At 65.8% G+C, this 25,428-nt stretch overlaps 2 protein-coding genes across 2 annotated transcripts; one reads left to right on the top strand and one right to left on the bottom strand.

Moving 5' to 3' along the window:
* Window positions 1-1,442: 1,442 nt before the first annotated feature.
* LTO1 (LTO1 maturation factor of ABCE1) lies at window positions 1,443-7,937 on the top strand. Its single transcript, XM_028514268.2, has 5 exons — window positions 1,443-1,615; window positions 3,116-3,221; window positions 4,271-4,344; window positions 7,433-7,550; window positions 7,784-7,937. Exons 1-5 carry the CDS (start codon window positions 1,566-1,568, stop codon window positions 7,850-7,852), a joined length of 417 nt encoding a protein of 138 aa, XP_028370069.1. The 5' UTR covers window positions 1,443-1,565; the 3' UTR covers window positions 7,853-7,937.
* A 9,710-nt stretch (window positions 7,938-17,647) lies between these two features.
* CCND1 (cyclin D1) lies at window positions 17,648-25,061 on the bottom strand. The gene is made up of 5 exons (XM_028517437.2): window positions 24,646-25,061; window positions 22,945-23,160; window positions 22,311-22,470; window positions 19,590-19,738; window positions 17,648-17,956 (listed from the first exon to the last, which is right to left on the bottom strand). The coding sequence occupies exons 1-5, from the start codon at window positions 24,841-24,843 to the stop codon at window positions 17,792-17,794; spliced, it is 888 nt and encodes a 295-aa protein (XP_028373238.1). The 5' UTR covers window positions 24,844-25,061; the 3' UTR covers window positions 17,648-17,791.
* Between the last annotated feature and the right edge of the window lie 367 nt (window positions 25,062-25,428).

The following is a 25,428-nucleotide window of genomic DNA, read 5'->3' as shown; positions in this document are numbered from 1 at the left end:
CAGATGAAATTTAGAATTATGACGCCCTGCCCCCAGAGCACGTGGAATTCCGGTTGCATTCGCTCCTACCCAGGGTCAGGGAACGTCCCGTCCGTAGTTTTCTTCATGCGGATCCGGCTCACATCTTATTTCTGAGCAATTGATTGTGACCGTCGTAAAGCGGATTCCCCGCCCTTCCCGCCCTGCCGCCAAGAATTAGTAGTGTTGGAACCACAGAAAACTAGTGCTTTTTTTTTTTTATTATGCTGAACTCCACCACCAATTCTGAGAGTGTCTTAAAGGCTTACTTTGGGATTTCTAGATGGGATTTGGGATTTGGTGTCTTCTTTCTGAGTCTCGGACATCTCGCCCCTGTTCCCGTTTTATTGCATGCGTCAGGCCGTGTAGGGAACGTTCCGTGGGCGCGTGGTGAAGGCACACCAGTGTCTGTCTGTCTTTGTGGAGAAAGAGAACGACTCCGGTACTCAGGCCCGCGTTCCATGGCCGCTGACAGTTGGAAACGCCGTTTCAAAAATCGTGTCTGGAAAGTGTTTCTCACGGAAAAGGACGATTGGTTGAAGTGAAACTCGTAAATGATGTTTTAAAAAGTGGGGACGGGAGGTACCTCCAGCGGGAGTGGGGGCGCAGGCTGCTCTTTCTCCCAAGCCCTCCAGGGCGGTTGGATTCTGGACTCTGCATGAATTATGAGTTACTGTGCTTTTGCTTGGGGAAAAAAAAAAAACAACAACAGCTAGGGGCAGAAAAAGAACACAACAACTTCTATTTCCAGTTTTCAAATAACATTTCAAGGGCAAGCGCAACATTTATTAGAGCCGTTCCCAGCCAGTGTTAGGACTGCCCGGCTGCTACCCTGACACCTCGGCGGCCTTGCGCCTCCTGAACCAAGGCCTGCGGACCCTGGGTTACTGGCAACGTGGACTTGGTGGCATTTTAGTCTGGGGTTTGAAGTCTGGAAAGCGTTGGGTCCCCGGCTGTGGGTCGGGGACTGAGAGCACGTTGGACAGGGTCCTGTCGCCACCTGGGAACTGCCCTTGCTGGAAGTTTTCATCTCAAAATCCCCGGGGCCGAGCCTGCTGGTCCCGACCCTCGCTATCCCAGTTTCTTCCCGAGCCACTTAAGGCACTTGAGTTCCACCCGCTGGACTCTGTAACCCGAAAACACGGGCCACACGCCCACTTTTGAGGCCACGTGGATGCTCTCAGCTGGGACCCGCAGGCCTACTGCAGGGGCGAAGCGAGAAGGCTGCGGGGGCGAAGGGAGGGGCTGCAGGGCCCGTGGGCGGGGCTGCAGGGCCCGTGGGCGGGGCTTCGTGCCTTCCCAACCCCGCCCAGCGCCGTCCCAGCGCGCAGGTCCTGGCTGCGCGCAGGTCCTGGCTGCGCGCCGGTGCTTCATGGACCCTGCCGCGCGCCGTCCTTACCCAGCCTGCTCCGCGCAGCCGTCCCCGGAAGCGGGCTTCACTTCCTCGGAAGCGGTGAGTCTGTGTTTGGGTCACGCGCGGTGTTGACCGCGGTGGCCGCAGCGCCCGCTGGCGCAGCTCGCGAGCAGAGTCGGGCCGGGCCGCCGCCATGGCCGGGAGTGAGGACCCGTTTGATGCCATCGTGATGGCGGATGACAGGTGGGTCCTCGCCCTGTCAGGTCCGCTCTTAGCTGCTGGGGCTGCGGTGGCCGCTGGGGCCTGGCGTCTCGTGGGCGTGGGCCTTGGAGGAGCGCGCTGTGGCTCTGAGGGCGGCGGTCACGGGTGGGGCCGAGACGTTATGGATCCCTTGTCACCCCTCGGCCGCTGGGGCGGGCGCCACGTGCCCAGCTGCTCCCGCAGACCCGCCTCCGCCGTCCGCGGCTGCCCCCAGCATCTGCTCCGGCTGAGGACTGCCTTCCCCTAGGGACGCCGGCCGGGACAGACCTTTGCCATCTGGGCACTGCCCCTTTTCCTTGTTCCTCCGTGGCGGGACATACGGCAGCATTCACGGACGTGCTGATGAATGTGTCAGACGACACCCCTTTCCCTCCTGAGCCCCTGGGGAGCGCCTGGGGCGGCGACGGGGGGGTGGTGAATTGCTTTGTGCCTCTCTAAGACAGCAAGAGATGTCAGCCAGTCGCTGACATTTATTTAGAGCTTATTGTGAATGCGACACGGACTGGAGGGTTGCCTCCCCTTTATCTATTCTAGTAGCTCCTATTATTCACCCCGCCTTGCAAATGAGGCAGGGCCCCTGTCCAGGGTCACACAACCCACAGGCAGGACCTGCGGAGCCTGCCGTGCCAGGGACTCCAGCCAACTCCTTTCCCCTTTGTTGGCTGCCCGTTAAGATGGTGCCGTTTCTACTCCGGAGCCCTCCAAGTCAGAGCCCATACTGTGCTGCACGCACCACAGTCACGGTGCCCTTCGCGGTGATCCGATGGCATTTTTCCCTGCCAGTCTATTTGGACGTGACGGGAAGCTCTGTGTGTCTGTGGCAGAGTTCTCCGGAGCAATGGGCTGAGCAGCGTCTCTTGCGGACTCACAGGGCCTGGGCTGCAGGGTGGAGTCACCTGGGAGGTTTCAGGAAGTAGATCCCTGGCTGGTACTCCAGACCTACCGAGTGCCAGGGTGAGGCTCTTGGATGTGTGTCTTTGACTCTTCCCTGCACGTTTCCAGTGTCCCACGAGGTTGGGGACTGGCCAGTGAGCCCGCGCTCCTCTGTGCCAGAGGCGTGTTGGGCGTCGAGGGGCAGAGAGACTGGCCCGAGGGCAGACTTGGGGCTGCAGCAGGGGTCGGGAGCTACATTTTCTGACTTAAATTCTGTCCTTGTTGCCCTGGCTGGGGAGCTCCATGGGCTAGAGCGTCGTCCCGCTACCCCGTGGTTGTGGGTTCGATCCCCGGTCAGGGCACGTAGAGGAGGCAGCCACTGAATGCATGGATGAGTGGAACAAATCAATGTCCCTCCCCTCCTTCTCTCTTTCTAAAATCAACCGATAACAATAACATGAAACAAAAAAGTTAAAAAAAATTCTGTAATTTTTCTACTATTCTGGGCCTTGTTTTGCTGGGTCTGGGTAACCGGGGAGAGGAAAGTTTTTCCAGGGAGAATACTCTTTGTCCTGCTTCTTGATCAAGCTCGCTTCTCCTCCGGCGCAGGTTTCGCGGGGAAGGGTATCAGGAAGGCTACGAAGAGGGCAGCAGTTTGGGCATCATCGAAGGAAAGCGGCACGGCACGCTGTATGGAGCTAAAGTCGGGTCTGAGGTGAGTGGGAGCCCCGTTTCGCAGGGAGTCCTCTCCAGGCGCACTGTGTAACTCCCTCCGACGGTCGGAGGAAGACTGGGGTTGAGCCAGCCCTCCAGGCCCCGTGCGGCGCCAGCAGGCCAGGCGGGGCCCTGATGGAGGAGGAGTCTCAGCGCAGGGCTGATGGCATGTGTTGCGTTGCTGGTGGAGATCGTGCGCTGGGCGTGCGGCTGGGGGCCGAGAAGAGCGGCCAGTCCTCAGGCACCGCCGTCCATTAGCGCGCCGTGGCGCTGCCTCTGTGTCTGGCCAGCTGGGTCCTCACCCAGAGGATGGTGCTCTGTGTCACGTGAAGACACTCTGTTCTCACGGAGGGCGAAGGTCCGTGACTTCCCCTCTCTCCCGCCCTTTGTCCTGCACTGGCCGCTGCTCCCAGACAGCTGGCTCCTGCGCACACCGACCAGGCAGCCGAGACTGTCCGGGGTCTGTCGCTGCAGAGAGAGTCCCCACCGCACCACATGTGGGCTGGAGTCAGCAGACATGGGCTCTCACCCGGTTCTGAGGGCCAGGGAGCAGGGTCCAGAGCTGCTGAGCTGGGCGGTCATGGCTCGGACTGGTTGTCGGGTTAGCCGGGCCCGACTGGGGCCGGAGGAGCCGCTTGTGAGGCGAACCACCCAGCCAGCGTTCTCGCCGGTGGACCCGCCTGTGGGGCTGCTGCAGTGTCCCCACAACCCTGGAGGGAGTGGTCCGAGACCGCAAGGCAGAGGCGATGCTGACCATCAGGTCCAGCCACAGGCGCGGTGCGCTGCCCCTCCCTCCATGCCCCCCCTGCCCCCTCGGGCATGCCGGTCGCCTCAGGGCCGTGGGCAGACCGGCCTGGAGGCTGGCTGCCCGCCGGTGCCCAGGCCTCCTGTCCCGCCGCCCAATGCTCAGCACGAGCTGGTGGAGCAGCAGCGCGGGAAGCCCCCCGTGCCCTGCGCCGCCCCCCTGCCCCTTGTGGAGAACGTGGTGAGCGGGTCAAGTGCAGGTGGTTGCTTCTTAATTTCGCTCTCGCGTGTCTTGTGGCTTCGCAGGTCGGGTGCTACCAGGGCTTCGCCCTCGCCTGGAGATGCCTCCTGCACAGCCATGCGGCCGTGGAGAAAGACAGGTAATGCTGGGGCCTTCCTCCTTCCTCCATGCGTGGCCTCGCGTGGTCACCGTCCCGGTCCCCTCATCTGTGACCTGGGGAGCACGCGTGGGCCGCGCTTGCAGGTTTTGTGAAATTAACAGGAAAGAGCAAGGCAGTTCCCCCTTAGCTGCAGTTCCAGGCAATTGTAGTCTCAGAGTGTTCGATGGTAGAATTCCGGAAATGAACAGTTTGTGCGTTTTAAGTTGTGCATGCCGGGGGCGGCTCAGCGTGATGGAATCTCTCACCGTCCTGCCCAGGACATGGGCCGTGCCCGTGTCCAGCGGATGCACGCTGTGGCTGCTCCCTGCCCCTCACCGCTGAGTAGCCTCCTGGGCCCCGAGCGACCGCCCAGGCGTCCGGCCCAGGGCCTGTGTTCGCTCACCTTCTTCTGCTTAGTCACGGCCTCCAGGCGCGAGACCAGTCATGCTGGCCGTTTGGACGCGCCGAGGAGAAGCCGCAAAGCGTGCTGATAGCAGAAAACAGCGCGTGTGGGGTTTGATACCAGCCGTGGTTTCAGGTACCCGCTGGGGGTCTCTGAACGCACCCCTGTGGCTGACGGGGGACCACCATAAGTACAGTGGCCTGGGCAGGCGCGCGGTGGCTGGCGAGCACTGGTGTTTCCTCGGGGGTCCGAGTGCCCAGCCTCTCCCGCGGCGCCAGAGCAGCGGGCAGCCTTTGGGGCCCCTTTCAACACGGGAATGTCAAGGTGGGCAGTGTCGGAGAAGCAGGGCGGGGCCTCGGCGTGACGGGGGCTGGGGAGCGAGGACCTCGCCTCACCAGCCCTTGGACACGGCCGCCTGGGTCTGGTCGTGAGATCCACGGAGTTAACACGTGCCTGACACGTGCAGGAGCTCTGAGTGCCCGTGGGCTGTCTTAGGCTGTTCCCAGCTGGGCGTGCCCACGGAAGCCCCGTGACCCTGCCGTGTCTGTCTTTGTTCTGAGGCAGGAAGGGAGCCCGGCAGTAAAAGGCCCGGGCTCTGGCCGCCCGTGGAACCGAGGCCCAGGACGCTCTGCATCCTCCTGCTGCGTGGCGGCCTTGCCTGGCCTGGGCAGGGTGTGAGGACCGTGGGTGCCGGGTGGGGAGCAGAAGGGTGGCAGTCCCGTCCGTGTGACTCGTCGTCTTGTTTGAGGTGGCCTGAGTTTCGCCCTCAGGCCTGTCCAGGTCACTGGCCCTCCGTCCGCCTGAGTAGCTGGAAACCGACCTGGCTCCTGCGTCCTTGGGGGTGTTGCCCTCCGCGGTCTCCACGGGTGTGCAGGGCGGCCGGTGGTCTGGTTGGACCCGTGACTGGCAAGTCCACTGCGTGGCAGTCCGAGCCGAGCGCGGCCCCCCACTCCGCCCCGCGCAGGGATGAGTCCCCCGGGTATCTCCCCGGCGCCAGGCCTGCTGACCACGGAGGCGTGCGGCCCTGGGTCCCACACCCAGCGGCTCCAACCCCGGCCCGGGGCAGGGCTCCCGAGCCTGGCCTGTGTGTCGGAGCGCCGGCAGGCGCTGCCCCCGCCCACCAGCAGTGCCTTGGAGGCGCAGCCGGGAGCTTTGTCTGGGAGTGAGAGCCGGTGGTGGCGGCGATGGCAGCGGCAGGCCAGTGCGGCATTGGAAAAGTGGCGGGAAGCGGAGGGTCTGCCGCTGCTCTGCGCTTGAGTCGGGCGCTGAGAACCTCCTGCTGTCACACCCTCACTCGAGAAAACCAGCTGGCACACCAGGGGTGCCACGGGCAGCGGCATCTCAGACCGAAGGCTGGTGCCCCGCACCCGAGGCTGTGGCCTTGAGGTAGACGTGGGGATGCTTCTCGGCCTGTGAGCGGCCTGGGAGGCCTCATGTGGACAGACGCTCCGTCTGGGCCAAGTGCCGGGGCTCGGGCAGCCCTGGTTTTGTCCCGCCAGCCGAGAGCGGTTCACGCCCTGTCCGCGTGCGCTGCGCCTGCTTGGGTGTGTTTGGGGAGCTGCGCTGGCCAAGGGGAAGACGCTGCCCCGTGCAGAGTGGGAAGTGGGTGGTGGTTTGCATGTCGAGTCAGAACACAGCCACCGCCCACGGGTCGGCCCCTGCCTGCCACCTCCCCGGGAACCGAGGGCCTGGTTGCCTCGGTCAGCTTGCTCTGACCTGTCAGTGTCCACACTTGCTCAGAGAGGTGGCCCTCCCGTCCGCCCGAGCGGTTCGCCCCGTAGACCCCCTCACTCGCGTATCTCACGCCCGCAGATGGCGCTGGTGCACGGGGAGTCCTGGCCGCTCTGAGAGGCGGTGGACTGGTGTCAAGGACGCTCTTTGGAATTCCCGTCCACCAGATGCTAGCGCAGCCCTGCGCTCAGGTGACCCGGCGGGGCCCATCAGGACCCCGGATGGCACATCACCCAGATGTGCACACACGTGGCTGTTTTTGCGTCCCCCCCCCCCCCCCCCCCGCCACCCAGATGCTTGGCCTGTGGGGTGCAGCGGGAGCGGGGGCCTGCACTGCCCCAGCGCCCACTCGATCTGGGCTCTGGGCTTGCCGTGGGTCTCCTGTGGTCTCGACACCTGCGGAGGCCCCTGTTGGCCCCACTGTTCCCCTGAGGGCGCCGGGCGACGGTCACACCCGGGGCCGCTGCTCCTGCGGAGCCGCCCGGCAGAACCCCCTCTTCCTGAGGAGGTGGGCCGGGCCGCTGCGGACCCCAGCGCTCCTGCCACCGAGCTCTGGGAGACGTGGTCCAGGGCCTGGGAAGCCCCCGCGTCCGGAGCAGCCGGACCGTGCCCCACACACTGTCCTGTCCTGTTCTGTCCGTGTCCGAGTCCGTGACCTGGGGGGCAGCGGCTGGTGTGCTTGGTGGGGGGCCTTTCTCCCGGCTCCCAACCAGGGCGGGGGCAGGTCTGCCCTCTGGGCTCACACCCGAGGCGCGGCTGTGGGTGAGAGTGTCGCTGGGTAGACACACACGTGGTGCCCTGAGGAAACGAGTCCCTCGGCTGCCGAGCTCGGCCCGGAGCACGCCCCCTGCCTGTGAGCGAGCGAGTGAGTGAGCGAGCGCCGTCGCCGCTGCCGCGGGAGCCGCGCCTGCCGGGCGCCGCCGGGCACTGGCCTGACGCCGTGTGTTCCTGCAGCAGGAAGATGAGGGTCTTGGAGTCACTGATCGGGATGATCGAGAAGTTCCCTTACCACGACCCCACTTACGCCAGACTTCACGAAGACTTGGACAGGATCAGAGGGAAGTTTAAGCAGGTTTGTCCGCTGCGTGTTGCCTTCGGCTGGGGTGGCGCGGGCCGGGCCTGCGCGGGCGGGGAGCGGCCAGGGCGCCTGGGCGGGCCGCTGCAGTGAGGGGGTGGGGGGGGCCAGGGCTGCCACGAGGGGCGGCAGCGCAGAGGGAGCCGCGCCCAGAGATGCTGGCGCGCTCGTGTGTCGGCCCAAACCCGCAGGGTTCTACAAAGACCGTCTTCTGTCTTTCGTGTCCCCAGCTGTGCTCGCTGCTGAATGTCCAGCCAGACTTCAGGGTCGGTGCGGAGCGTCCCGGCCTTTCTTTCTGAGCGTGACGGGGGGCAGAGGGGAAACTCGCAGGAGCGGACGCCCGTGTGTGGAGCGTCTGAAACCACGATTAAAGGACAGCCGTGATGGGGTGTCCCTTGTTCTGGGGGAGGGTCCCGGTGCCCTGCCAGGGCCGGGGCTCCCTCCCGCGCCGGCGGCCTCGCCCGGGCGCCGCACGACGGGCCTGGGCTCTGTGGCGCCCTCCGCCCCGGGGTCTGGGCGCGGCCCGGGCAGGGCGCCGGCGGGCACGCGTGTCTGGCCCAGAGTCCACTGGCTGCCACTCGCCTGGGGTCGGCCCAGGGTGGACCCCCTGAGCTGGACCCTGCGCTCAGAGGGACGGCTGTGTGGAAACTGGAGTGGGGGGTGGCCTTGCGGTGAGGGGACGGGGAGAAGTGAGTGGCGAGGGCGGCGACACCTCCCTACCCTCGAGGTGCGCCAGTGCTGCCTGGCGCATCTCCCCTGCTGTACTCACTGCCCCCGCGGCCCCCGAGGCCTGAGAGGTTGGGTGTCCTTGTTTCTCCGGCGAGGGGGCTGAGGCCCGTGGGCACTGGCCGGGAGGAGCGGCCAGCAGCCCCGAGAGCCAGCTGTGCCCCCCGCCCCGTGGGCGCGGCTGTGCCGCATAGAAGGTGGCCAAGGGGTGCACAGCTGAAGACTGGGCGTGCAGTTGTCCCCTCTCCCCCGTGGGTGCCCGTGTCGCCGCACTGGGAGGTGTCAGCGTGCAGGGCGGGGCCGCGGGCACGCGCAGCTGGTTGCCAGGCCTGTCCTCCCTGAGCGGAGCGGCTCTGGGAGTTTCTCTGGGCTCCACACACGCCCACGGCCCTGCCCTTCCCTGGCCCTCCGTGCCCCGGCCTCCTGTCCTGTGGTGGGGGGCGCCAGTGTCCGTGGCAGGGAGTGCGGGGAATAGAGGGGGGGACTGTGGGTCGGCTCTTGTCCACCGTCGCCCCCACCGTCTCGGTGAGCCGTGCTATGGGACGCAGGCCACGGCTCCGCGGTCCCGGAGGCCCCAGCGGGGAGTCCCTGTGGGGCTGCACGGCATCGTCGTCCCTGCCGGGTGCCGAGACAGCAGATGAGGCCCGGTCCCTGTCCTGCGGCACTTGGGGTTTGGGGTGCGTCCTCACCCGCAGGCCCAGGTGCCCGGCCTGGCACTGCCCGCCCGCTGGTCCTGGGACGCAGACCACCAGGGCTGCCCCGGGGGCGGGAGTTGGGGGTCCGCGCTTTCCCCGGTGGGTGTGTGTCTCCTGTTACCTGGTTTTGTAATGTGTTTTGTAACTGGAGGAACAATAAAGAGCCTATTTTAAAGCAAAACTCAGTCTGGGGCCGTTTGTAACGGTGACGTCCAGCCACCGCCTTCCTCCGCGGCCTCGGGGTCTGAGGACAGGAGGGCAGGCGGCTTCCTGTCCGCGAGCGTCGCCGGCACACGCAGGAGCCACTGCTGGGGGAGGGTGGCCCGCTGCGTCCAGGCAGGGGCCAGTTCCCGCCGACCCGACCTGGCCCGGCCCGGTGCAGCCACCTGTCTGCGGTGGCTACTGACCCCTCCCGCCTGCACGCCGCTCCTTGCGGCCCACCCCCAACCTCAGCCTCTCCCGGAGCGGGGGTCCAGGGGGTGTGGGCAGCCACGCCCTCTCCCGTTCCCCGCCACTGGGCGCTGGGCTGCCCCGGAGATCTTCAGGGTCTCCGGACGCTGGACTTGACCTCTGCCTGCCCAGCTCCCTCTTGGGGGTCTGGACCCAGTTTCCAGGAGTCCTTGGCCGCCCCAGACGCACCCCGATTCCCACACGGGCAGAGCCATCTTCCCGCCCCGCGCACTCCGTCCCAGGCCGGGGGTACGCCCGCCTGCCCGCCCGCCCCTCTGGCCAGCGAGGTGGCAGAGGAAGTCTTCCGGGGGCTCCCACGGAGGGTGTCTCTTGGGGAAGTTGTCCCTTGGGGATGTGACACCCGGAATGACTGAGGCAACTTGCAGCCCGGCTCCAGATGTAGCCACCCCAGGGTGCCCCAGAGCCAGGACGCCTGGCGTGCGGGCTGGGCCTGGCCAGCGGTGGCGGGCTAGGGCTCCGAGGCCGCCCAGGCGGGCTTCTGTCGTCGGCAGGCGTGGCGTCCTGCGTGCCCCCCCATCCTGCCCGGTCCCATCCTACACCCCCCCCCCCCGAGCTCTCGCACGCTATCCAGAGTGGCCGGAGTTCAGGAGCCCCCTGGGGCGGGTGTTGTCCCTTCCCCGTGGGGGGGCCGGAGCTGTCCCGGGCTCTGGCCTGCCCGCTCCTTCCTGCTGTGAACTCCCAGCATCCTTCCTGCTGTTTTATTAGTCTGCTGGGGCGGGCAGCCGTCACAAACACCACACCGGCCCCATCCCCCGGGGGCTGATGAGGCCCAGGGGTCCGCAGGGCCAGCTCCCCCCCAAGGCCTCTCCCCTGGGTGTGCGGACGGCTGTCCCGTCCCTATCCCCACACGGTCGGTCGCCCGTGGGCATGCACTGGGTCTGATCGCTTTTTAAGGACCAGCCCTATGGGGTCAGAGCCCACTCCTACAGGTGGGCCTGCCTTTGCCTCGACTCTCTAAAGACCCCGTCTCCCATGCAGCCACGTTCTGAAGGGCTGGGGGTCAGGCGGGCTGGGGGCCAGGGAGCCCGGGGACAGTCCCTCCCGGCGCAGGCCCCCACCCCCGCCCGTCTTGCCGCCTGCACTTGGGACTGGGGCTAGGAGAAGGCCGTTTCCCTCGGAAGCTGAAGCCACTCCATGTTGTTTTTCCGCAGCAGCGGCAGCGGGCATGGGGGTGGGGGGAGGCGGGGAGCCAGTGGCCGGTGGAGCTGCTCGCTGGGGCGCCCTGGCGGTGGAGGGAAGCGCCTGCCCCCAGGGAGCAGCTCCCATTCCTTCCTTCGTGTTTCCCTGTCCCCGACCCCCGCCCCTCGACCCCCGCCCCTCGACCCCTGACCCTCCGTGTCCCTCCACCTGGTGCTGAGAAAGAACGAAGAGGTTTGAGGGAGGGGTCAGAGTCTCCCCGGGCGGCCACCGCATCGTCCCCGGCCCCTGAGTTGTCCAGCACCCCTGGGAGGCGGCTGTGCCCCGGCTTCCCAGATGGCGACATGGCACCCAGCTGAGGGACACCCGGTGGTGGCAGCGAGCGGCTGCCCTCGGGCCTGCCCGAGTACCTTGGGGTGCTCGCAGTTCCCCGAAACCACTGCTGCCAGAAGGGAGCCCCGCTTCTCCTCCGGTCGTGTGCGGCCGGCCCTGTGACCAGGGTCCCGTCCAGGTGGCCTGAGGCCAAGACAGTGGGTGGGCTTATGGAAGAGGACAAGGCTGGCCGTCCATGCAGGAGAGGCCGCGGCACAACCATGAGCCACTGACCGAGGGGCGCACGAGGCGGGGGGGGGGCCCCGGGGGTAGTCCAGAGCCAGTGTGGGGCCTTCAGCTCTGCCGGAGTGACGGGCCAGAGAAAAGGGGGGACTCTGTTCAAGGGTCACTGGGCATGAGAGTCCTACAGCGGAGGGTCCAGGCCCTGGAGACGCTGGGGCGTGTCCGGGCCCAGGGGACTCGCTCAGCTGGGGCTTTGCAGCCGACTTCCTGAAGGAGGGGAGCGGCTCCTTGTTTGTGCAGCTCTTCCTTTGCAGCGGATTAAGCTCCTCTGCAGACAGGGAGGCCCGTGCAAGGTGCCCACGTCTCCCTGGTGCCCGGACGAGGCCGGCCGGGCCCTGGGCACCAGGGCTGCGGCTCCCTCTGGGGAGGGGCCTTCTGAAGGGGGTCCTCCTTCCGCCCTCGCGGGAACTCCACTCGGGGGCGCGACACACTTTCTGGGGACCCTGAGTCCCCGTCCACGTTCACTGGGCTGCAGACCCCATGCGAACGGCGGGCACCCTTTCATCACGGGGTTTGAAACAGCAGGTGCCCCCTTAAACCTGCCCCCTGGGGCGGACGCCCAGACCCGCCTGCTGTGGGCTGAAAATGCTGAAGCCCTGGCCCCTCGGGGGGACCCTCCCGCAGGGCCCTGATTTGGAGACGGGGCCTTGGCCGGAGGAGTCCGGGCAGCAGACGGGCCGTGCGGGGGCAAGGCGGGCGCTGCACCCGGGGAGGCTGCCCGTTCGTTAGAGGGAGGCGCGTGGAGAGAGAGAGCGCCTGGTGAGGACAGACACACGGGAGAGACAGACGGCCACGTGCACCCATGAGGCTGGGGCTTCCTCCGGGGGTCTGCCTCCGGCCCTGGTCCCGGCCCCTCTGGGCGGCGGGCAGGCCCCAGGAAGATGCCGTGACCTCCAGGCCCAGCAGCCCCCGGGGGGGGGGGGGCTGCCTTCTGGGGTCTCTGCTGGCTCTGCACGAGGCCGCTGACTCGGAGCCTTGGACGCGGGTACACCCAGTCCGTGCTCGGGGGACCTCGGCCTGTACCCCTCCCTCCGGCAGTGGGGCTGGGGCAGGGGCAGGGCCCAGATGTGGCGGGCCGGCCTGGGGTCCAGGGTCGGGGGCACGTGGGGCCGAGACCGCCCTGCTCTCGGAACCTGCGGTGGGGAGGCCTGTCCCGGCTTCCCGAGCCCAAGGTCCGGGCGCGTGGCCACTGCCGTCCATGAGGGGCTCGAGGCCCGCTGAGGCCGGCAGCTGGCGGAGGGTGAGGGTTCTCTTCCCCTTCCTCCTTGGGAGGGCGGGGGCTGCGCCCCCGGATGTGGCCGGCTATTGTCTGCAGGGCCCCGGTGCGGCTCCAGGCGGGGGGCGCCGCCGTGCTGGGGCTGTGGGAACGGATTAGAGGCCCCGCTCGCCTTCCCTCCATAAACCCTGATCAAAGGCATTCCTGGGATGACAGAGCCCTGAGCGCCCGGGGCCGCCCAGCGCGCGGGGTGCTGCTGGGGTCGGCCTGGCCTCGTGCTGTGACCGCTGCCCCCACCAAACGCAGAGCCCGGCAGCAGGCTCCCAGGCTTCCAGCAGGCTCTGGTTGGGGGTGGGGGGCGGCTCCGAGGGGTCTGGGGTTGTGGAGGCGGCTGACACTGCAGCCGGGGCCCCCAGAGGCCTGGGACCCCGCCTCTCCCCTCCGAGGCCCAGGCGTGGAACTGTCTGTTCTTATCGCGCCTCAGCTGGGTCCTGGGGCCTCTCTGGGTCTGCCTGGGCCCCTGAGGAGTCTTCTGCCCCCACCCCCTCGCCAGACCCAGTCTGCCCCCCACCCGCTGGGTCAGGCAGGGCCACCCCTATCTCGGTAATGCACAAAGTGGCTCCCATTCCCCAGGGCCCACGGCTTTGCCGGCTGGAGGTGGGGCGGCGAGCACCAGCGAGATGCCTGGTCCAAGGGCACACGGCCTGGGTGGCGGGGCCTGGGCACTGGGGGTGGGGGAGGCCTGCAGGAGTCCGGAGGGGGCGCAGCAGGGGCACGAGGCTAAATCCTGTGTCCTGTAGTCCTGTGAGCAGGCACTTCCGGCTTAGGGGCCATGGGGAGATTCGGGTGGGGAGAGAGGGGGGCGGAGGTGGGGGGTGAGGGGGTAGCACGGGCCAGGTCCCAGGGCCTTGGACGGAGCCTGAAGCCCCAGGGGGGTTCGGCAGAGGGGGGCCGCTGAGGCCGGGAGCCGGGCTGGGGGGCCCGAGGGTGTAGGTGAGGGCAACTCTGGGCCAGTTTCTGCCCCTGCCATGGGCACGAGGCCCACACCCCCTTTTTATGGGTCCTCAGTGCAGGAGCCAGAGGGGCTGGGGGAGGCTTGAGGGCCCAGGGCCTGAGGTGTCACGGACAAGGGCCTTCCAGCTGCTTCTCCCCACTCCACCCCCTGCTGGGGGGCTGCCCAGGAGATGGGCGCTGGGGCACTCGGGACCCTCCTCGCTGGGCCCAGACCCGTGTGTGTGACGGGGCCTGTGGCTCCTTGGGTCTGGCCCCCCCCAGCCCCCCTCGCTCGCTCCGGCACAAGGGCGTGCCCTGCACAGGCCTCTCCCCTCCGCCGGCGCCGGCAGCCACACATCTCGCATCTGGAAAGCGTTAAGCGCCACCAAGCGCTGGCAACCTGGACCGCCACACGGCCGCCCTGTGCCTGGAGCACAGCTCGCTGCCCGCCCCCCCCCCCCCCCCCAGGACGGCTCCCGGTGGTCTCGGAGTGGTGTGCCGAGACCACAGGCGCTCCCGGGTCCTCCACGCCAGCACGCCTCGCTCTTCCCGGGGCTGAGCCACCGCCATGGCAGGGGCCTGGGCTCGGCCTTGGGGGCGCCTTCCCTGGATCCGACTGCCCCTCGGCCCCCTGCCACAGGGGACCCTCTGAGAGTGGCGTGCAGGCTCCCAGGCAGCACCCCCAGCCCCCCACAGCGTGAACTGGGCAGCAGTTGCAGCCCCTCCACACCGCACCTTCCCCTGAAGCTCCGGTGCCCGTGGCAGCCTCGTGGGGTCCCCACGGGAGCCCCCAGGGGAGAAGTGCCCCCCCCCCGGGGCAGGGTGGGCCCACAGTCAGTGCTTTACGGGGGCTGCAGGGAGTCGACAAGTAGTGACGTCCATGACATGACAGGGAACCTGGGCTGGAGTGGCTCCTGAGCACTTGCTGGACTCCGACAGCCCCGGGGGCAGGGGCGAAGGGCCTGCCAGGCCCTGGGGTGCTGGGCCCAGGCCTGGTGGCACCTGCCCGGTGCGCTGCCTGCCCACCAGGCCTCCTGGGTCACGAGTGAAGGCCCACCCCAGTGCAGCCTGGACAGGGACTGTGCTCCCGGCGTGCTCAGGGTCCGGGGACTCTGGTTCACCGAGAGCCACCAGTAGGCGGCTACTGGGGGCGGACAGTCCTCTGCAAACAGCCTGGGGCGGCGGGTGACACGTGGGCTGGGAGACGGTTCCGACCTCCAGTGGCCGGGCCAGGAGCTGCTCTTGGGTGTCCACAGGCATTCGTTTCCCCAGGCTCTTCTGGGGGCCCGAGTGCACCCGCCCTGCACCGGGGGCATCCTGCCACTGTTGGACCACCGGGGACGCCCCGTCCTCTGGTGGGTAGAGGCGAAGGATGCAGCTGGACACCCCAGAGTGCAGAGGACAGCACCACCCGGACACCCCGCCTGCCCCCCCCCCCCACCAGCCCAGGCCGCCCGCCCCTGGCACCCTGCCCACCCCCAGAGACAGGCAGCGACCACACCAGGGTTTTACCAATTTTATTTCTAGACTTTTCACGTTTGTCTTGTTTTCCGCTGGAAACGTGCTGGTTACATGTCCGAGCTGGGGAACGCCGTGGCGTGCGACCCAGAACACACCCAGGCCCGAGTGCCCGCCCACCAGAGCCCCTCCCAGACGCGCTGGCCTCTGAGCGCGGGGTGTTCGCCCTGCGCCGGGACAGACCGGCCCTGCAGGACCCGGTTCGGTTCGGACCCAGAGGCTGCAGCCAGACTGGTTGAGGTAAAGCAGAAGCGGGGGGCCCCGCGGGCAGGGCGGGCCCCGAGCACGCCGGCGCCCCGCCGGGCAGGGCCCCCGCGGGGGCACATCCTTTGGGTTTGGCAGCGTGCCAGGTGATGGGGCACACAGCACCGTGGGCAGGACAGACAGGACAGGGGTACACAGCACAGCACACCCCACAACTCCGGAAGCTGGTGACCAAGGTCCCAGGGCACAGCACCACAGCGGCACGTTAAGACATACTTGTTACAATAATAATAACAATAATAATAATAATAATGCAACTTTCATAGCTATACGCAAAGAACAATACGGCTGTAAAAACTACCGGGATGGTCAATGCCAGGTCGGAGGGAGAGTCCAGCCTAACAGGCGCAGAGAGAGGGCGTGGACACAGGCTGCCCCTCGGAGATGCTGGGCGGCTGCCCACCCCCCCGAGGCCGCACCGGCCCCCACCAGGCCCATGGGGGGGTTCGTCCGCGCGTCTGTTTGCCAAAGCAGGCGGCCGTGGGCCGGCCCGAGCCTGGCCGCCGGCCCAGCCACGGCTGCATGAAGAAGCATGAGGTATCCTGGATGGCAACCTTTTTGGAATAGAGCAGTAATCACATTAAGTCAAAATTGATCACATAAAAAAAAAATCTACCAAAAAAAAAAGAAGAGGCATCCGTAATACAGTTTTTTTTCTATGAGAAAATTAGAACTACATGGCCATACATGACATTGTAAAACAAGAAAGAAGAAAAAAACCAAAAAAACTGATCCTCCAATAGCAGCAAAACAATGTGCGAGACAGAGAAGCCTGGTGAGTCTGTTCCCGATCCGCGTGGGGAAGTCATCGGTAGCAGCGAATGCATGAGAAAAATGGGAAATGGGGCCCCCGCCCGCCTCCCTCCCCTCCCCTCCCCCTCCCTCACAACCTCTCCCAGCGCCCGCCTCCACGCCTTCTCGCCTCCTCCCGCCAACACGCCCTACTACTCAGTGATGGTCCAAGGGACACAGCCAAGATGTGCCAACTGCCTACTGGTCGCTAATGTGTTTTTTTTAAAGGAGGGAGCGGGGAAAGAATGCGCCGGAAAAGAGCTTGGTTCGAGCGCCCTGAGTTTCCAGGAACTCTCGACGCCTCCGATTTGGAGCACTCTGGGCAACACCAAACAGGCCGAATCACCGCGTTTGTGTTTTGTTTTTTTTTCCTGGGGCTCACCCCCTCCTACGGAAGAACCTACCTGTTCTAAGCACTACTAACCCCGCCCCGGGAAAGGCAGCCGGCGTGAGTTTAAACCAAGGGGAGATTGCATTACCTTATACATCATACTGGCCTTACGAACATCCTCTGCAATAAATAGTCTTTTTAGCCTTCACTATAAATTATATATTTTAGTGTTCAACAACGTCCCTAACCCTTAAGCTACGCGTTCTCTAGGTGAACCTTTTAAGGCCCCTAACTTTCAAACACCGGTTGGCACCAAAGGATTCCTAAACCTTCAACTTCTCGACCGAGAAACAGACCGCCGTCACCCTGGCAACGTGGGAACGCACACTTCCTCCTCCCGGACGGGACCCTCGCCTCCCGCGCGCCCCCTGTGCGCGCTCCCGCCCGCTCGCCCGCCTGCCTTCCTTCCCGCGCATGCGCCCCCCGAACCATCCCATGAAGAAACTGCCCCCCTCCACACACGACGTGAACAAGAGACCCTCCCTCGAACTACCGGCCCGAAAGTGCTGTACGTGGAACGTTTCTACAGAGTGGAGCGGAAACGGAAAAGCCGTGGCTCGCCCGGGCGTGGGCGGGCTTGCTTGCAGGCGTGGTGGCGGGAAACCCAGCGTCTCCTAGACCGACAGCTACAAAACCAGGAGGATTACAAACCTAAGACGCTATGACGTCACTACCGCAGGCTTCTCTCTCTAAAAGCGCGCGCGAGGCGTGCCCCGCCGGCCGGCGCCCGCCGCCCACGCTGGCGGTCGGTCCACGGGCAGGGGGAAGGGCTAGCACCCTGGCCGCTCAGCTACACTAAGGCTCCCCGACGGGGTCCATCTGCGTGGACACGGGGAAGGGTACACGCCTACCTACGAATAAAATAAACACACAAGTGACTTATAAAGTGACTACATGCATGAGCAAGCGAGATACAAGATGCCTACAGCCGCCTTAAAGCTGTGCTCCTTAGGAAAAGCACAAGAGTACGCTTTTCTAGCTAAACACGCTCTTCTACTTTAAAAATGCTTTGTTGAATTCTTCTAGCCTTTAAGAACGCTTTTATGCTTTAAACACACAGAGAATGAGATCTAAGCCCCCCTGCGGACCCTCCTCGTGTCAACGCCCACCCGCATGCAGCAGACGCACGCACTCTCAAGGCGAAAGCCGGCTGACTGTGGGTGCGTGGTCCTCTGCTTGGGTAGCACCCCCTCCCCCCGCCCCCCTCCCCCTGCGCAGGGTTATGCAAATACTATTTTTTTGTGTTTTTTTTTAAAGGCAGTTTTGGGGTACTTTTTTTTTTTGCCTTTCACTTAAGTCAGAGACGGAAGGGAGAAAGAGCAAAAGAAAAAAAACCAACAGGAGAAGAAGGAAGCCCCCCCTTCCGGCCACGGCCCGTCAGGGCGGCACCCGGGGCTGCTCCCCCTCGCCTTGAGCACCCTCAAATGTCCACGTCGCGCACGTCGGTGGGCGTGCAGGCCAGGTCCACCTCCTCTTCCTCCTCCTCCTCCTCGGCAGCCTTGGGGTCCAGGCTCTGCTGCTGGGCCTGGCGCAGGCTGGCCTCCAGCAGCGCCTCAATCTGCTCCTGGCAGGCCCGGAGGCAGTCCTGGGGGCGGGGAGAGGGGGCGTGGTGCTCACTCAGAAGGAGGCCCCCACCCCACGGCCCCACACCCAGGATGGACCGGGCCCAGGCCCAGGCCGCCCACCAGCTGTCCCACACACCAAGCACGCAGGGTGGCCCCACTCAGGACCAGACACCACGGGGCTGCTGGCCACTTTCTGGGAGCACAGATGAGCCCATCACCCTGCGCCTCCTCCCCCTCCCCGCGCCTGTCTCTGCGTCCCCCCTCCGGCCTCTCGCTGGAATTCCTCTGCTGGGCCCTGATCTCCGGCCCCACTGTTGTCCTCGGCGAATCCAGCCATCTGATCCAGGGCTGGGAGGCCCTCCGCACCCTGCTTTTTTGGATCTAACCTCTGCCATGTCAGCCTCGCGGTGAACCCAGCCTCTGTGATGGATGGCCGTCCGGAGCGTTAGGCCGTGCATGACTGACGATGAATGCTGGGTGGCCCCGAGGGTCCGGGACCCTTTATCTCACTCAGCAGCCCGCAGCCTGGACAGTGCACGGGCCTTGGTGGTGCCCGCCCACAGCGGGCTGCCACTGGCGGCCACCACTCGCGTTTTTGAGGGGGGTGGGGAATCTCGGGGCCCAGAGGCCGCTCCTGGTCTCACAGTGACAAGTGTCCCAGCAGCTTGGAGGTGCCGCTCACGGCCAGGCGACCTCACGGCTCCCAGGGTCCGAGCAGAGGCTGGCTCCCAGGACGCCGCCACACTCGAGCTTCTACTCTAGGATCCTGCCTCTCTCACAGGACAGGGGTGTAGCCACGGCCCAGCCATGGGTTTGCCTTGCAGAAGAAGTGGGCCGGGCTGCACAGCCCAGGCGGTCCCCAGGGTCTCCCCTCGGCCAAAAAAAGTAGGTGGGCTTCCCCACTGCCTTGAACATTCACTACTGCCAACGGGCAGGCAGGGGAGGGGCACCCCATTTGACAGATGAGGAAACTGAGGCCCAGGCACCAGGCACCCGACACTGCCTCGGTCCCACTCCAGGCCTGATGACTCTCCAGAGTGCTCCAGGGTGGGGCCCCCAGAAGGCGCCCCAAGCCAGACCTGGGCTGGGGGCAAGGTGGTCGTGCGTCCCCAGGGGTAGGCAGCTGACACTGGTGTCACTTGGGAAATGCCGTGAGCTCTGGGAGTCACGGTAATTCTCTGAGGAAAGCACCCACGTGGGGGCAAAGCAACGGCTTTAGGAAGACACGGGCGACTTGGGCTCTGACGGCGGCAGCCTCGTGCAGGGGGCCGCTGGAAACAAGGGTGCCTCACACAGTGCCCGTGGTCACTGCCCAGACCTCGCAGGAGCCCCTTGAAGCATCTCTTGCTAGCCACTGGGACACGGGACACTGGCAGGACCTGCCTCGGGGCCTCTTCCCGGAGGTGCCCCCTCCTCCCAGAAGCCCCCAGGAGGGGTGGGTGACACTGGCACACTGCTGGCCTGTGATGGGTCCGGTGCCCCTAAACTCAGGCACCTGCCCATCCCCCATGTGACCCCAATCCTGTCGTCTTCAAGGGCCCTGGCACAAGCCAAAGCACCCCCCGTCAGCACCCCAGGCACTGGGGTGTCCGGTGCCAGGGACCAGGCACCGCCCCCCCACAGCCTGCACAGGAGTGGGGCAGGGCCACTTACCGGGTCACACCTGATCACTTTGGAGAGGAATCGAGTGAGGCGGTGATAGGACAGGAAGCTGCCGCAGCTTCCCAGGTGCAGGCCTTGCACCGCAGACACCACGCTCCCAGCAGCCACCATGGAGGGTGGGTTGGAAATGAACTTCACGTCTGTGGCAGAGGGAGAGGCGAGGGGCCTGTGAGTGGGGGCACCCTGTGGCTCACCTCTGGTTCCCACCCGGGTGTGCAAGGGCGGGTCCTGGGCTCTGGATGCACTCAGTGCAGGAGGGGATACCCCGCCCCCAGCCCCCACGGGGGAGCCGGCTGGGTGTGTTGGAGTTTATGCACCTGAGTGGGTGCTGGCAAACCCCGAGGGGACCAGGAGGGGTTGTCTCTAGGTCCCTGCACTGGCACAAGGGCTGGAAGCTGTAAGTAGTCCTCTAGAGACACCCCACAAGCCCTTGAGGGGCACACACGTTCCCCCCCAAAGGCTACAGGCTTCCCGGCGGGGGACCAGCCCCGGGCAGCCAGAACCCTGAGTGGGGTGCAGCGGGCACATCGTCATTGGGGCTAGCATGCTCCCTCCTGGAACTGCAGGGAGACCCTCCATCTGGTGAGGGCGGGCGGCACCCCCCTCCCCAGCTCATGAAGGGCCGCGGGGTCTACTATGGAAAGGAAAGACAGCAAGGACGCTTAAGCGGCACCAGCCTTTTTGTTGCACCGGATGAGGAATTATTCGGGAGGGGCCCCTGATTCCAGCACATTCTTGGGGGAGCTGGGGGCCTGCAGCCTGGGGCCAGCGCTGAGTGTGGCACCTTCGAAGGCCACCACAGCACAAGGAAAGGTGCCGGTGGACACAACTCTTTAAGGAACAGCAACACCCAGTGCCGCGCGGGTGACGCATGCGCAGGCGCAGGAATTCCGAGCTCCGGGCGCAGGGTGAGCGGAGCCCACCTCCTGGAGCCATTCAACGGGATGCGTGCTCACGCCCCCACGTCACGTGACCGTGTGTCTGAGCGTCAGTTACGTCTCTCTCAACTCGAGAGAGGTCTGTTGGTGCTGAGGGCACGGTTGCAACCCCTTATCTCCAAACTGCGCGGGCAGGATCAGGACTGGGACCCCGAGCATTGTCTGAGGGGTTGGGTGAGGGCTGCTGCTCCCCTCTGTGGCCAAAGGTCCGAGGTGGGGGGCCCTCGAGGAGTTAATGTGAGCAAAAAGCTGGGTCTCCCCGGGTGGGCGGAGGTATCTGAGCACGCGGTCAGGGCGCCTGCTGGGCCCCGTGCTCACGCAGTGACCGCAGCAGCTTGGGAGCTGGACCAGAGCCAGGACGCAGCGCATGCGCCGGGCCTGCCTCCCTCACAGCCCGCTTCCCTGGGGTCTCGGGCAACGGGCAGCTCCAGGCTGCCCCAGCCATCCAGCGGGGAAGGCGTGCAAGAACCAGTCGCTGTCTGATCTCCAGGAAACCGCTGTTTCTTCGAACCACTTTCAACCCCATAAAAGGCTGTCTGAAAGTCTCTGGTGGCCTCTCCCCTCAGAGGCGCCCCAGCCAGAGGGGATGGCCCGCGCCAGGCTCCCCGCCCCCACCCGAGGGCCGGCGCTGGAACGCCCCCACCCCTCGGATCCATCCAAGCCAACAATGTCCTTGGCTTCTGCATCTGTCCCCCCCACGCCTCACTTGGAAGGACTTGGAGGAGGCTGCAGAGGCCAGTAAGAACCGCCCCAACTCTTGCCTACCCCGGAAACGCCAGCCCCTAGAGTGCAGGCATGGGGGGGGGGCGTGCTGGGATGCCACACGGGGGCTCTGCCCCCCCCCCAGGGGGTGACGGACACCAGAGGCCAGCTTCCCGTCCGATGAAGGGTGGTCCTCAGGTTGCTGGGGGTAAGCCCCACACAGATGGGACAACCGAGGCTTGACCAGGGACAGAGGCGGGCCACACAGAGTTGTGCGGGATCGGGGCATGGGCCTCTGGGGAGGCAAGAAAGGGGTCACAGAGGTCAGGAGCAGGGCCCGGGGAAGCTGGAGGCCACGGGGGTGGGATGTGTGTATGTGTGTGTGTGTGTGTGTGTGGGGGTGGGGTTCTGCTCTGGGCTTTGAAAGGCTGGCTGCTGCCAGGGGCTGGGCTGGAGTGGGGGAGGCGCCAGGGAGAGGCCTCTCCCGCGCCCCGCCCCCGCCCCGCCCCGCCCCCAACCACAGCAGCGGGCTGCTCCGGAGCCCCTCCCAAGGCTCAGCTGAGGCACCCCAAGCAGGGCCTCAGGCAGCCAGGCTCCTCTGGTGGCCGCCGCCCCCGCAGGAGGGCCGAGCTGGCCGCCCAGAGCACGTGGTGCAGGCACTGTAGGCCAGGGCTCCCCACCCCTGGAGGCGCCCCTGGCAGGTGGCCCAGCAGGGAGAGGCCAGGAGGGGGCCCCAAAGCTCAGGCTCCTGGAGGACACAGGGAAGGGCTAGAGAGGGAGGGGTGGGGAGAGGCCAGCCTCATGGCCGGCGTAAACCCCTTCCAGGGTGGAGCGGCCCCTGCCTGGAGTGGGGAGCAGAAGCCACGGTGGCTGGACACAGGCCAGGCGGCTCCAGGAGGACAACCCCCCTCCACCCTCCCCAAAAGAACAGGGGCAGAGGAGCGCTTCTGAGAACAGGAAGGGCTGCGGGACCATCTGCTCAGATGGGGAAACTGAGGCAGAGTGCAGGAAGCTCCCTCCAGGGGCGCCCAGCAGGGGGGCCAGGCCAGCCAGCCCAGCCCAGCAGCCCTACCTGTGGCGCAGAGGGCGACGAAGGTCTGCGCGTGCTTGCGGATGACCTGCTTGTTCTCCTCGGTCACCGGCATCTTGGAGAGGAAGTGCTCGATGAAGTCGTGCGGGGTGGTGGCGGCCAGGTTCCACTTGAGCTTGTTCACCAGCAGCAGCTCCATTTGCTGTGGAAACCAACGGGCGAAGAAGCATGAAGAGCGGGGCAGGGAGCCCCTGGGGGGCCGAGTGGGACCCGGGCCTGGAGAGAGGGGATGGCGACGGTGGGGATCCAGGAGGTGGGGGACAGTGTGCAATTCCACGCCAAAAGAGCGTGTTGTGCCCCGCGTTCCGACAGCGGACCCGATCTTTCCAAGCGGAGAAAAAAGCCCTCCAAGTGCCTGGAACGCACGCGAGGCCTGGGCCGCGCCGCGCGCCGACGCCGCTAGAGGGCGCGCGCCGTCCACTTTTCGGCCATGCTAGGGGTGCGGCAGACGCGTTGGGAGACGCAGCTAAAAGCGAGGTGGGGCGGCCGCGATTCGGGGCAACCCGGGGCCCGCCGGCTCCCGGGAGGGGCCCGGACCGTGGGGCTTCCCGCTCTCCGCCCCCCGCGCACCCCGGGGGCCTCTGGCTAGCGGGATGTCGATGGGCAGTGGTGTTACCAGCAGCTCATCGGGCCGGATGGAGTTGTCAGTGTAGATGCACAACTTCTCCGCGGTCAGGGGGATGGTCTCCTTCATCTTGGAGGCCACGAACATGCAGGTGGCCCCCAGCAGCTGCAGGCGGCTCTTCTTCATGGGCTCCAGCGACAGGAAGCGGTCCAGGTAGTTCATGGCCAGCGGGAAGACCTCCTCCTCGCACTTCTGCTCCTCGCAGACCTGCCGGGGCACCGGGGCCGTGACCGACGCTGCCAGGACCCCGCCCCGGGCCCCCGCTCGCGTCCCGGCCGCGAGTCTCGGAGCGCGCGGAGGGTCGGGCAGGGAGCGGCAGACGCTTTCAGTGATGGTCCCCCTCCCCCGAGTGTCCCCGATACCCACCCACCCCGAAACTGAAAGGGAAAGTCCCCGGGAGGCTGGCCCGGCGGGAGCGGGCACGATTGGGCGGTGTGCGCTGTGTGCGCGCGCTGCCGGCCCTGGGGACCCCGGCCCGGGTGGGTGCCGGGGGCCCGCCTGGATCAGGGTCGCACCAAAAGGGGTGTGGGGCCACCGGGCTGGGCGCCGCGCTCGCAGCGCCTGCGAGACACAAAGGTGGCGTCCCAGGCCGCCGCGCCGCATTTCCCCAGACGTCATCTTTTCAAAAAATATTTAAAAATATTTAAAAAATAATTAGGTACATAAAAAACCCCTGAAAATGACCGTCAGGCGGCCCTTTACCCGACCCGGGTGTCGAGAGCTCGTTTCGGGCTCTGGGGAGATCCCCAGGAATTGAAACTCGGGGCCCCCCCTGCCCTCTGGGCGCGGGCGCCGTTTCCCTCTGGCAAGGGCACCACGCCGCACTTTCAGAAATTATTTTAAAATATTTGCGGGTACCCCAGGCGCCCACTGAAAACCTTAAATGTGATCTGAGCCTCCAGCTCGCTCCAAACAGGTCCCCCGAGCTGAGACCCCTGCCGATGAGGGTCAACCCCCAGTGTCTTGGGGGCCACGCGACCTTGCAGCCCGGCGTGCTCTCCGGCCCTGGCTGGCCATGCAGGGCGCCCCGGGACTCGCTGCTTGAACAAAGGGCCCCCCTTCCTGAGAGGGGTGCCCCCCCAAAATGCCCGCGCTCGGTCCGCGCGCCCCTCCCGCCGGTTCCTGGCATCCGCGCGGCCCCTCGCCGCGGCCCCAACGCCTCGCCAGCCGCTCCCCGCCCCCACCCTGCCCCCAATTATTAATAAACACTTTTGCTTTGCAATAAAAGAACAAAGATGGCGCATAATACTGGCACGAGCGGCCCTTGCATACGTGTCCATGGATATTAATTTTAAAATCAAATATATGCCCCCTCCCCCTGGAGCTGGTGGCTTGGCGGCCGGCGGAGGCGGCGCAGCGGGGCTGGGGCACAGGCGGGGGCCACAAAGGGCACCCAAATTTCCCGCCCGCACCCTCGAGCCAGTTGGGGTGCGTCTGGCACTGGCTTTTCCCAAAGGGACCCCTCCCCGGCCTCTCCCCTCCCCCCAGAAAAGGGAATTTCTAATGCCCCCACCCCCCTCCTCGTTCAAAAAATACCCACAACATCTATATTTTTAAAAAATACGATTCCTAACATCAACCCCAGAAAACTTCAAAGTTAGGGTGGGAGAAAGGGAAGGTGAGTGGCAAAGGAACGTGAGTTTGGGTAACAAGCTGCAGGAAGTGTTAAGAGAGCCGCGAGAAGCCCCGCACCTCCAGCATCCAGGTGGCCACGATCTTGCGCATGGACGGCACGATTTCCTTTTGCACACACTTGAAGTAGGACACGGAGGGCGCGCAGGTCTCCTCCGCCTTGAGCATGGCCCGCAGCACCCGGTCGTTGAGAAGGTTGGCATCCGGGTACGCCCGGCGGATGGTCTCCACCTCGCAGCACAGGAGCTGGTGCGCCATGACTGGGGCTCTGCTGGTCTGCCTGGGGCGGGCGGTGGCTCGGGGGTTCGGTCCGCGCTCGTCTCTAGCTCCTGCGCCCCGCGCTCCCCCGAGCTCTTCTGCCCCTTGCCGGAGCGCGTGGACGCTGCTGCTCGCTGCTACTGCGCCGACAGCCCTCTGGAGGCTCCAGGACTTTGCAACTTCCAACAAAACTTCCCTGTAGTCCCTGTGACGTTACTGTTGTTCAGCGGAGATCAAAGCCAGGCAGAGAATGGGAGGGGGGCGGGGGCGGGCTCAGGGGGAGGGGGCGCGGGCGCGCAGCGCCGGGGAGCGTCGAGGGGCAGAGTCCCGCCGCGGAGTTGCCCCCGAAGCCCGGTTTTCATAGAAATGCAAATCACCCCGAGGCAGCCTTTCTCCCCGCCGGGGAACAGGGGTGCAGGGGGGCTGTTCTCCCGGAGTGGGTCCCTTGGGATTTGGGGGTGGGGTAGAGGTGGCTTTGCAGAGGGGGACAACTAGGAGGGCGGGCAGGCCACACGCAATCGGGGGTGGGGGGGTGGGAGACCGCATGGAGGGGGGACTCTGGGGCTTGGCGTCACCCTATATCCG

Source organism: Phyllostomus discolor, chromosome 6, assembly GCF_004126475.2.
Source record: "Phyllostomus discolor isolate MPI-MPIP mPhyDis1 chromosome 6, mPhyDis1.pri.v3, whole genome shotgun sequence".
NCBI lineage: Eukaryota > Metazoa > Chordata > Mammalia > Chiroptera > Phyllostomidae > Phyllostomus > Phyllostomus discolor.
The sequence above is the reverse complement of the archived record's forward strand: the minus strand, read 5'-3'. Positions and strand labels throughout refer to the sequence as shown.

Excerpts from the sequence above, each read along its gene's own strand:
- CCND1 (XM_028517437.2), bottom strand. The coding sequence starts at position 24,843 with ATGGCGCACCAGCTCCTGTGCTGCGAGGTGGAGACCATCCGCCGGGCG. Across the intron at positions 23,161-24,645 it reads TGGCCACCTGGATGCTGGAG|GTCTGCGAGGAGCAGAAGTG; the intron begins GTGCGGGGCTTC and ends GTGCCCCGGCAG. Across the intron at positions 17,957-19,589 it reads AAGTGATCAGGTGTGACCCG|GACTGCCTCCGGGCCTGCCA; the intron begins GTAAGTGGCCCT and ends CCCCGCCCCCAG.
- LTO1 (XM_028514268.2), top strand. The coding sequence starts at position 1,566 with ATGGCCGGGAGTGAGGACCCGTTTGATGCCATCGTGATGGCGGATGAC. Across the intron at positions 1,616-3,115 it reads ATCGTGATGGCGGATGACAG|GTTTCGCGGGGAAGGGTATC; the intron begins GTGGGTCCTCGC and ends CCTCCGGCGCAG. Across the intron at positions 7,551-7,783 it reads TCAGAGGGAAGTTTAAGCAG|CTGTGCTCGCTGCTGAATGT; the intron begins GTTTGTCCGCTG and ends TCGTGTCCCCAG.